Raw genomic sequence first — 13,486 nt, 5'->3', positions numbered from 1 at the left:
TAATTTGCATGTGTATTAAATTATTTTAAACACAAAAGATCAGAAAAACAAACAATACCATAAGATTGTGTTTCCATGCTGGGTAACATTTGTCTTTGTGGCATTAATGGAAACTTAAAGAGTTTTCACAGCACTAACACAAATAAAGAACAGCAGGGTCTCATGCACTGCAAATACGAGCTGCAGATAGTTTACTGTACTCCTCCACATGCCGTAGATCTGACGCAGTCTCATAAAATCTTGTGGAATGAATATAAACTCTGTAACTATGTCTTGCAGACAATTAAGACTTTGTTCTTCCACCATGAAATGGTTACGTGAGAGTAGCACGGATTAGAAGATCATTTTTGTTATGTTTAACCTGGGCCATCATCCTTTGCCATAACAAATATATAAACACCAGTAACCCCACATTTGCAGGTTAGGTTATGGTTTTGGTTTAGTCAAGGAATGGTAGAAACATGGTAGAAATCTTTCAACATTTAGTAAGTTTCTAGATGTTTCTACTGTTGACAAAAAGAGCTAAAGAGCTATTTCCATTGTAACCCATTTTAACTACTAGTATATCCATTCAATTCATGTAAAGAGAGAGGTGCTGTTCAAATGAGCAAAGTGAGTTCCTTGTGATATTTTCTGTTCTGCATGCAAAATACACCAAATGCTTGCACAATAGCCACAGATGGCCACTGTGGTTTCAAGGGAAAGCAGAGCACACTCCAGATCGCAATGATACAGGCGCATTTGGGGATGGATGTGGTCTAAATGTGTTTTTCGGCATGATAATCTGAGAACAGTTTATCTGTGTTCTCACCAGATGGGGGCTTTGAGTTTGAAGAGTTTCTCTGAGGCCTGAATGACCCTGGTGTTGTCGCAGGCCAAGATGCTGGCGCCCAGGAAGAAACCCACATCCCAGTAGCTCTGCAGCTTGTCCAAGCTGCCTTTTTTACCCAGCAGGCTGCTCAGTTTCACTCCTGGAAAACAACAAGACAATATGATAAGGAATTTCACACAATGGGAGGAAGATTTTTCTATTGTCGTTATTTCCCTTTGGGCTATTGCCAGCAGGATTTTAGGCAGACAACATTGCGAAAAGGGTTCAGAGCATTATCATACTCTAGTCTACGTCAATATACCAAAACATGCAGAGCTTTATGATTTGCAACTATATTCTTTAAGAGATGAAAGGTAATTGTGATAATGATCTTTGCCTTTGCGGAGGGAAGGTGCTGCTACGTGTTCTGCTGCAGACACCAACCGTTTTGGAGAGGCAGGTGGGAGTGGTGGGGATAAGGGTGGTGGTGAGCAGGGTCTAGAGGGATGGAGGGTGGGGCTAATTTGGGGAACTGCAAGCTGATTCCCAGAACTGCCTGCTCTGTTTCCCACATTCCTAAGCTCCTCTGAGCCTCAGATTTCAGGGCAAAAGCAGAAGATTGGGAACAAAGGCTTAACTGCATGCTTGGTTACAAAACAGGAGGAAATATTAGTGTATATAACCAGATTTTTAATTATTAAACCTGCATTTTTAGTCACTTCTGGGTAGCACAACAAATTGTAAATACTCACATAATATCACTTTATGGAATTAATATGGTGCACTTTTGCCTATTTACACATCCTGCAGACACGCAGCAACATTAGCATTCATTTGTAGTTATGTTTCCTGTCACCTGATGAATCTAAGTACAATATTCACTCTGCTTTTAGCTCTGTTTTTAGTCTCCACCAGCATAGACATCTGTCTCTTTAGCTAAATGCTCCATTGTGTTCTCCAGCTAGAAGCTAACTTTGTCTGCTGTTTGGTGCTGGGCAGGTAGTGCACAGTAGGTTTTGCAATGCCGCCAGCTTCATCTGGAAAATTAGTTTGATGATAGAGTGAACCAAAACGGTAAAGCTGCAGGCTGTGACAACCAAAACAATGAGCTGAAAGACACTAAAATGCTCTGCAGTGCTGAGGGAAGCTGCAGAGTCAAGTGATAATTTCCTGTGGGTTTGTCACAACAAGTGACACCTGCAGAATTATACATAATCATGTTTTCTTTGTAAAAAAAAAAGATTAGTGCAGCTTTAATCTGTGTAGATTTCCTGTATAGTTGCAAGTCATAAAATACAAGCTTTCTTTCTGTAAACTGGTCAAATTGTGACCTAGATAAATATAACTGATCACAAAAGACAGCTGCAGAACGAGGACAGAGAGGAGTCAGTGGTTAGTCAGCAGGCTCAATAGACTCAAATGAAAAGCAGCATAATCAGGTCAAAATGCACATATATCTAGCGTCCACTCACCGACTTTGCGAAGCTCGAAAGACGTATCAAACTGGTGCCCAGCTGCCAGGAGAAGAACAGCATAGTTGATACCGGAGTGTAGTGTTGGCTCTGACTCAAACCCCTTTTTAAACCTGAAAGGAGAAGGAAGAAAAAAAGACTCTAATAAACACTTTTCCTCCAAGAAACGCGTCACTCCAAATCCCCGGCATCTTTTGAGAAAACGGATGGATTCATGGGGCTCCGCCAGCTTCCTGAGACACTTCAAGTTAGAAAAAACAATTACAGCCATATTGAGTTGGGGCCACAGAACGGCAAACTGCATCTCTGAGTACCTTCGCAAAACAAGAAATTTCATTTATTTAATGAGTAATCTGTTCTGCTGAGGGAAGGAGTGTGAATGTTATTAGGAGCCTCTGCCAAGTTGTGACATGGAACTGAAAATAACAGCCAGATGGGAGCTTGATTATGGAAGCAGCATATTCAATCAACAAAGATGAGATCTTAAAAGCAATTTCCAGAAGGCGGCAATCAACAGCCTCGTGTTATTATTATTGCTCTGTTATTTAGTCAACTTCTGTCAGCTCCTGTTAGCCTTTATGTGCTCACATGACAGCCATACATAAGGAGATGGAGGATTTAAGAGTTAAAACTTTCTTTATATACATACAGTCAACTTGATCTGCCTTCAGAATAGCCTGAATTCCTTAATGTTTCAAGATCTGGATTCCACGAGGTGCTGGAAACACCTCATATGCATCTGGCTCTGTGCTGACTCAGTGTCACGGAGATCCTACAGGTTTTTCAGCAGTTCAACTCATGTTGTGAACGTCCAGCTCAATCACATCTCAAAGGTCTCTTCAAAGTTTAGATTTGGACTGAACTCTGGAAAGTCACTGTCTAGTAAGAAATTTTCTTGGAAACATGTTGAGACAATGACGAAATTATCCTGTGAGCAGATTCCCAAAATGCTGTATAAATAAAGTTTGTTATGATTATATAAATTATATATATTCAGTGATCATTTTCTTTCAAAGTCACTTACAGTAGATCAGCTTTTAAGTTATGTTTTCCTTACATCGTTTCTCAAAATGCTCTATTACAATACAGTGGTGCAACTGTTTCAACTAGAATTTCATACTGTAGTTGAGGGAGGGGAAGTGATGCAGCACCTAAAGTTACAGAGGCTCAGGTATTTGCTTTGTGGCTCCCCTGAAAAAAATAAGAGAAATTATGGCAGATCTTTCTGAATTGTGCTACCACTGGACTCTAAACTCTATCCACTGAAGGAGAAACTATAATGATCATTATACTGTAAATAAACACATCACAATGTAATACTCATATTAATATTTGAAGCCACTTATTTACAAAGGTTTTACTGTATGAATAGGTTACCATTTCATATATGCTCATTTCTCCGCTGGAGATATGGAACTTATAAAACACGTTCTGCAGACCGGCTTCAGGCGCAGGTTACTCTCCTGAGTGCTTTCAGAGAACTCATTAAGGGAAGGATTAATATTAGTTGTGTATACTTTAGCATTGTTGCTCTTGAATAATACGTTAATGTTTTATTTTTTGTGTCTGTTTTTATGTTGTAAACTCATCCACATATATATAATTCCAAATGTTCAGCATGACAACGACCCAAAACATACAGCCAGAGTCATAAAGAACTATCTTCAGCAACACAAGGAACAAGGAGTCCTGCAACAGATGTTATGGCCCCAACAGAGCCCTGAACCCTTCTAAGAACTGCATTAAAAGTAATATTAAGGAGTGGTTCATTTTCCAAGAAAAATGTTTCCAACTTGCTGCTTTTGCACAAATTTAAAGTCATCCACTTTAGGAATAAAAAGATTGAGCTTCTTGAAAGAGGCAGTAGTTAGACATTGAAATGTAATTCAAAAGCTTGATTGGCAGTAAGAGGTCTGAGAATATTACCATACCACTTCTTCATCTTCCCACCTGCAGCCTATATTGCTTACACAAGGAATAAATGAGCCATGAATTCAAGCTTTTAACACTGCCATTAGCATTTTCCATCAGAATCTCATACCAAGACCATATTATTTTAATCATTGCATTTGTGAAATTTCTGCTTTAAGGTGTAATTTGAGATGACTGATGTACTGAGCTGTCATTTGCAGACTTGTGGCCTGCCTGTTCCCTTGAATGAGACTTGTAATTGCCCTCAAGAGCAAAGGTTTTGACTTCAGGATGATTAGGAAGATGATTAAGAAGACTTTATTCATGGCACCATTCATGGTAATCTCTTAACTCTGCGGTGCTGCAATCCAATGAGTCACTTTAAAATCATCTATCATGCATCTTGCCCTCTGAAACATCTGATCTAACAATATTTATGTGTGACTCAGTGTCTGGAAAGGCCCACACTGACATCCTGCCCGGCTCTCTCACCAGTGTGTGCCGCTGTCTCTGCTCTGTGTGTCAGTAAAGTGAGACTCCAGGAACATGTCCTTATAGATCCGTCCCACCAGGCAGTAGATGTCCGAGGCCACCTGCTCCTCGCCCTCCACCAGGGGCAGCATGATGTCCAGAGCCTTCTGTCTGTCGCCTGGCAGGTTCCTCCTAGACTCACACACATGCACAAAAACATGACAAAAGCACACAGACACAGCATACAAAGTCAGTCAGGAAGGAGTTAAACTGCATGCTGATCATTTTAAACTTGAGTGAGAATTTCCCCTCTATAGCTTTGAGCAGAAATCTATCCATGCTTGTGTAAATATCTCTTTTCATCTACTACTTACAGGAGGAAAACTGTCCCGGGTATTTGTGACCGTAACACTCTTAATATTAAAGGGGCACTTAACTAATTTTACAGGTCAAAGTCAATTAACTAGAAATCGACTACTCAGTATGTAGTAGTTGCATAAATTATATTGTCTTCAGTGGCTCTGGAGGGAGCTGAAAAGACGCTGTAGAGTTGCATTATGGGAAGTATCAAAATTACTGTTATTTAACATGGTACTATTATGTAATTATGCATTTACAACATCAGAGATCCTTTTTAAATGAGTGCACGAATGTCATTGACACTGGCTCCTAAAGAGAGTGTTGCATTATTGGTTCTTTGTAGCCTAATGGTGTGTTCACACCAAAGCCAATTTTTCACACGGCGAGAACACATACAAAGTCAATGCAAAGACGTGAATGGATGCAAATGGCGACACGAATGACGCGAATGATGCGAATTTCGCATTGCAAATACCAGTATGTTTACTGGTGGGAGGAGTTTATTTTTTAAACTATTGGGATTAAAAATGGATTTATCTTCACCTGAGTCACACACCTCTCTTGGCTGCTGTCATCAGTAATAAATATCTTAAATGCCGGCGAGTTTATATAATTTTAAAAAGTTACACTGTATATAGATATCTGTGTGTATAAACATGTCGCTGCCGTATTTATGTCTTTAGATGATATTATTTTGTCAACCTATTGATTTGTTTATTGCAATTAAATTACAGCAAAATCTAAGTTTATTTTGGGTTCAAACCACTTTAAGGTCTATAAGTGCAGGAAATCTACGGATTTTTGGGGGGAGTTTTGTATGACGGGTTAATTCACTTTATCACAGCAAAACAAACTGAGAAGAGTTGATAATGTATCTCAGTGTTTATAGATAAGTGTCGGTATGACTGTTGTTAGCAGGAGGACTGAGCTGTCATGATGGCTGAGCTTCAGTAACATCACCGTGCTGGCTCCCATTGTCCAGGTGAGAACTAGTCGGTGCCTGCTGTCGCTTGCTGTCTGTGTGGGGCGAATACACAAACACAAATGATCCTTCGCTCAAACTCACACGAGTAACACTAGGCTAGAGAGTGTCTGTAAATCATTTATCATTTATAGTGTGTTTATTAGAATTAGTCAGCCTTAAAACTGTTTTGTTACCCCAGTTTAACCTACAAAATGTCTGTAAGGTCATGTAAGGTTTTCCTGCTGCAGGGGAAAAAAATGTGAATGAAAACAAGTTCAAAGTGTCTTCCGATGTCTTTATTGCAGAAATGGATTGCAGACTGATCTGTTAAGCAGACAAGAATTACTGCTGTCATAGATGATGAGGAGCTCAAAAAGACAAAAATATAGTCTGCATAGTGTATGACTGCCTCTTTTAAGTCCCCAAAGGCTACATCAGTTACATTTAGTAGGAACCTTGAACATCAGCATTCATCAGAATCAAAGATAGAAATGAGAGTAAAAATGCCTCATGAAAATGAAACAATCAGCTCTTTCAAAAGAACTGAAATGTCATGTTAAAGGGCAGTGTTTCACAGTCTGTTCAACTAATTATAATTGGCCATGCAAACACACCTTCTGATTACTTTCTATTTTTGGATAATTACACATAAACTAGAGGAGTTTCTATGAAATTCCTATGTAAAGGGTGTGCACAGTCACCACAGTTTCACCCAAGATTAGTGTCACCAATTGAACATCCAACCAACTGTGAAATACGGTCACAATCTCCCCTTCTGTTCCTGAGTTATGGTGTTGAATAACGGCCAGAAAAGTGTTTTTGCAGAACACTATGATGTCACAGTGAAGTTGACCTTTGACCTTTTGGATATAAAATGTCATCACGTCATCATTTTATCCTATTAGACATTCGTGTGAAACTTTGTCATAATTAATGTATGAAGTCTTGAGTTATGGCTTAAAATAGGTTTTATCAGGTCACAGTGACCTTTGACCACCAAAATCTTATCAGTTCATCCTTGAGTCCAAGTGGACGTTTGTGCCAAATTTGGAGAAATTCCCTCAAGCCATTCCTGAGATATCACGTTCATGGGAAAGGGACGAACGGACAACTTGAAAACATAATGTCTCCGGTCACGACTGTCACCTGCGCCGAGGCATAACAAGTTTCTCAAGTAATCACAGTCAGTGTTGATGCTAAGCTTGAAGCAAAAATATTAAAATGCTGCAAGCAAAACATCAAAAATACAACACATATAACATAATTAATGTGGGTGTGTGTTAGTGATATGAAGAGAGTGGTTCAGGCAGGGTGTGTTTGAATGTAGAGTACGTGTTTGAGCATTTAATGATGTGTATGTGATTGTTTGTGTAGCTCGGGAACGGTTGTACAGCTATCCTTATGGGACAGTGATACTTGGCACAGAGGAGGCCATTAGGACTCCATCTTAAATTACTGAGGTTACTGAGTTCATTAAAAGAATTGCCGCTTTTATTAAGCACAGTGAGCCTCCAACTGTACTCGTTCAGGTACTGAAGTTTCCGTCGTAACTAACCTGTGAGGACGTAAGTGAGGCTCTGCAATGAATAACCCATTCAAAAAACAACAAACAGGGAAGACGGACTGTAGCCTCAGCTGTTAATCTGTTGAGTTACATGAATGTCTGTTCATGAAAGCTTTTAGATTTCCTGTTCTGATCGCTGTGTCTAGTGGTGATGTATTTCAGGCTTCCGCTTTGTGAAATGAAACAGTCAAACACAAATAGACCTGCGATCAGGTATACCCGTGCTCCTGACACAACTTGGCGCGACCAGCAAGTTGAGAGAATTTCCTAAAAGGGTTTAAAAAGGTGCCTTAACACATATTTGTTTGTATAATTGGGCAGCCTCATGTTATTTTTTTGTTGATTTGTTATACACTGAGAAAAGAAACACATACCTAACAGAACATAATATTAGGTGCATAATTTAATGTGATTATGAAATAATGTGATCAGGGATTACATAAAAGTTATGAGTTATATACTGAAAGTAACAACTAAAGAAGAAAATACTGGAGAGAGATCCTTAAACAAACTCCTTCAACATACTTGTCTTCACAAAAAACATGAGGTATTAATATCAAGGAAGGTCCCTAAGAGCTTAAGGAAAATCTGTTTCCTCATTATGCAAATTCATGCAGCAAGTGGCTTCAAAATCTTCCCAAAACAACCACTACACTGTGGAAATATTTATTCTTGAAGTATGAAATGTCGATCAGGCTTTGTTCTTAGGTTGCTGAACGTTTCATGACACAGACTTCAGGGAGAAATGACTGGTGTCAACCTCCAACGTTTATTCTCACACAGGCACAATGTGTGATAGTCATGAAAAAATAAAAATCCCGATAAACATAACGTGACTGCTCTCCAGAGTGAGAAGGTTAAATAAAACATATGAGCTGACAGCTATTACCATGGAGACCGTCCAGAGGGAAGAAAAGAGTGCTCAGGGAGACGAGATCTGCTCTCTCCTCATGCATCTCTCTTTCTTCTCTTCCAGAGTGCTGATGGGTGTTTGGATGGAGGAGATTCTTCCCTCGCTCCTGTCAGACTACCTGCAGCGAGTCAGCCCGGTGCAACAGGCCCCCCCCGAGCGGCGTTCAACACTCACATGCCAGACGCTGCCCTGCTGCAGACACGAGGCTTAAAGCCAATTAGTTGACACACTTCAGCCTGGCAGATTGATTTAGAAGCAGGGCACCCACTTCAGATCAATCATCTAGCGTTTCTTAAGGCTGAGAGTGGAGTGGAAAATTCATTCAAAGATTTTCCTTATAATTTTATAGTACAGTCCATTACAACCTACGACTGACATTTGACAGATCTGGCTTTTTGAGTCAGTTGTATATCAGTGACTTGTATTAAAGCTTCAATATAGTTATTTCTCCAGGAAAATGTCAAAGAAGTTTTATTTGGTTCCTTTAGAGATGGATTCTTATCAGGGTGGAAAAAACTCTGAAAAAGCATGTTGACTATAGACTTAACGGACCATTAGGATAATAGGGATAAAATCCCCTATTACTATTACGTATTTGTAATCTTATAGTAAAATATTGGAACCCCTCCCCCCGTCAAGCCTTTCTGACATCAGATATAGGTTGAGTTGTGTCCGACAAATTCTGTATCTTTCCGAAACCGACGATCCAACATCTATACCAGCCGGGGTTTGAACTTCTCTATTTAGCTCTGTGTTTTCATTCTCGACAAAACCATTTTCACTTTTCATGTGAACAACCGACACGAACAAACAACACTATGAAAGCCTTCCAGAAGAGACAGTCTAAAAATGTGTAACATATTTTAACGATGTCGCACCTCCCTCCTTTCCACAGTATGACTGCTAGCTTCCGCTTCGAGTCTATGTTCAGAACAGCTACTGTCTAAACACTTTTGATTTCTGAGGTGGTACAAATCAGATCTTACCAAACGTAAACCGATTCTTATACACCATTTACACCTGGTATTAACATGCAATCTGCATCCAGATAACTTATCTGGATAAGGGAAAATGCATGTTAATGCAAGGTGTAAATGCATGCAGAACTCATTGGGATCACATTTGAAGGTGGTTGGGCTCGTACTGTGATTGACTCTCAGCAAAGTGTAATGTAATCTGTACAGTGTGACCACATTCATAAGAAAAAAATCCCCCCAGCAAGTTGAAAGGTCACTTATTAGTAAAAAAAAGAGTAGTAGGGGTGGCTTAAAGTCTTCACTCGCAAAAAGTAAATGACGCCCAGCCACAGCTTTGCTTCTCATGACCTCAGATGCGTCATGTTCGTTGACAAGTCCACCAGCCCCGCCTACCTAATTTGCATATTGAGATCTGTATCAATGTAGGCACAATTGAGATAGATAACAAGCAATTAATACCAGGTGTAAATGCAAAGACCCATAGATCAGACGTCATTATGCAGATAATTCAGATCAAATGTTAATACCAGGTGTAAATGTGGTTGTAGTCTAATCTAGTGTATAAAATACCTGACAAATTAATAAACTTTTCATCACACTGATACAAAAATCTTGCTAAAATCTTACTGTATATTGCCACAACATTGTCCACAATAACCCACTACACCCAGAAATATTAATGGGGATATCTACCACAGAATAAACTTTAAAGTATGGCAAAATCTCAGAAATAAAACCAATTTAAGTCATCAAAGTTCGAATTCTCCTGTATTTCCAATCAAAATGTTGCTTTAATTTGGGTCCCTGAGAAGAGGGACCTAAGAGCCCTGATACACCAGTGCTAATCAATTACGCAATAAATATGTCATAAAAACAGGAACATAACCATCATGTTATAATCAGATGTGCACAAAATTGAAGAACTATTGTGTTATTTAATATATAAAATTATCTTTTGCCTCACACACCACAAAAAGGAAAAAAAAAGATAACACAGTTACACCACAGATTACAATCTGTCCAAAAGAGCACATCACTTAACCGTCACACGCAGCAGCTAGTGTAGTTATAGTGACTCATGAAGCTTTGTTGAACTGGTCAGCTGTGAGGGACATAAGAAACCTCCTACAGGTGTGTCTCTCTACTCATGAGGTGCCGTTCTGAGCCTGAGGAGAGCATCCCAAAATCACGATGGAGAGAGTGTCTTCTGTCATTAACACTTACCACATGAAAATGTCTCACAAAATGTCTCAGTGTGGTGCCTCGAGCTTGCAAACACAATATCACATCCTGGTAATGAGCCAGTCAGTAACAGTGAACACACGGGCATCTTGGCACCCGGCAGCAACATTTTCCAATTGCTGCCAAATTAAAGAACAGCACGCTTTTTATTGCTGTTTGAGGCAGTCGCACCACGAAAACCACAGGAAGTTTACAAGCAAAGCAGCTGGTGAGAAACAAGCAGTCAAAACCTCCTGCGTTGTACATCTGTCTTTTTCCCGAGCAGACACACATGCAACTAATATTATTGCTGCTGCTGCTGCTTGGGAGCCTATAGCTTGAGCACACTGCTGCTTGCAACCCCAAATTATGTGATTTTTTTTTTTAACGATTTAATTGGAGTTTAAGAAAATTTTCCCACACTTGTTGGTTAAGAAAATCTTTTCAAAAGCCAACACATAAACATAAAATACAGTACCTTAAACAAGGTTGACGTCAGGGGTAAATGATGTTGACAAAAATCAAATATACTTTTTTTTACTGAATATCTTAATACTGACAGTAATTCTAGGAGTGACTATCGGATAACAAAATATACCGTACTTACACTAAAGGCATCAATTAACTGAAATGTAGCTTTTAGGACAAAAAACAACCAACCAACAAACTTTAACTTTAACCAATAACCCAAACCCCAAGTCAGGATCTAGTCTCATATAATAATAAAACATTATGTATGCAAGTGATAATACCATCAACACGTCCTGAAATATAAAATGACAAAAAATAATCAGGATGAGATGGAGGAAAAGAATGTCTCCATCGAGTCCGTATTTTCTATATCAGAAGTGCGTTATTGCTCTTTAACCTTTGCTGCTTACAGATACCCTGAGGAGTTCTGGTTCACTAGTAGCGCTGTGAAGCACCTGTTTTCAAGAGTGGATCCCTCTTTGTTTGCATCATGTACATGCATGTAGACGCACCTGCAAGCGCAATTTACATCCTGCTTTCAGTTTCACATTATTCCACTGATTGGTAATTGGTGGCAGTAATACACCAACAAAGGTAAGATTGTAAGAATTAGACTGCTACCAAGCAAACATGGATTTAAACGATGCACAATTTAAAGTATTTTTAAAATTTGCATTGCAGATGTTTTAAGAGGAAGGAAATGCATCGAACATTTTTATTAGACATCAAAGATACATGCAATGTTATTATTTGGTAGAACAGCATCAAGCAGATGTATTGCTTCTATGGTTGCTTGCAGTTTGATATTGTGTGCTGATTTTGATCAATGGTTTGAACTATTAACTGGATGTTTGTTTGAGATGTAGTGTTTCTTCCTCTGCAGTGGCATAAATAGATGTAGCGCCCAGCTTTAGTTGACATTTTAAACTAGAGATAGTTGTTTTCTTAACGTGAATATGAGTGTAAAGGAGAAAGATGAAATGACTATGAACTCATACAGGATGTGCATGTTGACTTGTATCTGTCTAGTCTGCTGTATGATGTGTTACTGTTTCATGCATGCTGTCTGACTCGCCATCTTACCGATTCAGTGCAAAGGCGTAATGGAACTTCACATGCGGATGAGCCACAGGGTCAAAGGTCGGAAGCTTCTCCAGAGTCTCCACCAGCTTCACGACGGACTCATAATCCTAGATGACAAGTAAAGATCACACTAGTGAGCTGCTGCTGCACTCATGATCATTGCTAAGCATTGTAGGACATATGTTGACATGAGTCTCCTCACCAGCGTCCTCCAAAAACAGACTCCAACTCATCAAGGTATTGAGAGTTTCTGATGTCCTTTAATTCATTCTGTCTGAGACTCATGTGTCTGCTTAACACCAAAAGTACTTCAATAATTGACTGTCCCCTTCATCACATTTTTGTTGCTCTACTGGCCTACATAGTCACTATACCCAAAGCATGCTGAATAATTCAGCACGTCCTCAATGCTTGTTGTTCTCATCAATGATTCATGAGGCCGAGCGCTGCCTATGGTGAGTGGGAGGATGTGGACAGTGAGTGACATTGTAATGCAGAGACTTAAGAGCGTAAAGAGAGGTAGAGGCAGATTTAAGACAAGTGGTCCAAAAGCTTCGCCTAGAGCTCTCTACAGGCGATCTGCGATGGCCCCTGTTTGAGAAAACACAACTAGCAAAGGGATGACAGATTGATGTTGAGGCAGTGACCTTTCTCTAACTTGTACAGAAGCTTCCTCTGCCAAGGTCAGGGACTTCAGCACACACACACCCGGATCATCTGTACTAAGCTGACTGGGAATCAGTGGTTCGTTGAATATCTGATTCCTCCTTACAATTTACTCTCGGAACTTTTTGGGTTGGCAAGCTTTATATGTCATGATTATAATTTTCTTTATGTTTTTTATGAGATGTTACTGTTGGTCTCACAAAGTCAAATAAAGATGTTAATAGAAAATAACCACCAGGTTAATCAGTGATGAAAATAATTGTTAGTTATAGCCCTACTGCTTTATTAACAGGGTGTGTCCTATTCCTTTTTCCTCCCTCCACTGAAATCTTGAAGCACCTGCTGTAAAAGTTGTTTTTTTATATATAGCGTATGTGCAGAGATGGTTTCTTCTGTTTGTCAAGGTTTAAACCTGCAACTCTTTGATTTAAGATCTCTCTGATCTCCAGATCTCCATTCAACCTTATCTATTTGCAGATAACCAGTAGGAAGCATCGGATTAAAAGGATGTGCTGCCTCTGTGGTGGCAGGAAAACTACGGGAGCGGTTTGAAGTGCAAAGTGAAATTTCTTTATGACACCGAACAAGGGAGTCTAACTGGA

The 13,486-nt window shown here is 39.5% G+C and overlaps 1 protein-coding gene across 4 annotated transcripts in view; it reads right to left on the bottom strand.

Annotated features, from left to right (window-relative positions):
- map3k5 (mitogen-activated protein kinase kinase kinase 5) overlaps positions 1-13,486 on the bottom strand; it is a 72,766-nt gene that overhangs the window by 27,640 nt on the left and 31,640 nt on the right. For all 4 annotated transcript variants that reach the window (XM_042390612.1, XM_042390616.1, XM_042390614.1 and 1 more), the window contains 4 exons: positions 12,219-12,325; positions 4,687-4,857; positions 2,284-2,396; positions 812-971 (listed from right to left, as the gene is read on the bottom strand). In XM_042390612.1, the coding sequence (XP_042246546.1) occupies positions 812-971; positions 2,284-2,396; positions 4,687-4,857; positions 12,219-12,325 (551 nt within the window). The remainder of the gene's footprint in view (positions 1-811; positions 972-2,283; positions 2,397-4,686; positions 4,858-12,218; positions 12,326-13,486) is intronic.

Source organism: Thunnus maccoyii, chromosome 17, assembly GCF_910596095.1.
Source record: "Thunnus maccoyii chromosome 17, fThuMac1.1, whole genome shotgun sequence".
Taxonomy (NCBI): Eukaryota; Metazoa; Chordata; class Actinopteri; order Scombriformes; family Scombridae; genus Thunnus; species Thunnus maccoyii.
This window is presented reverse-complemented; position numbering and strand designations above follow the sequence as displayed.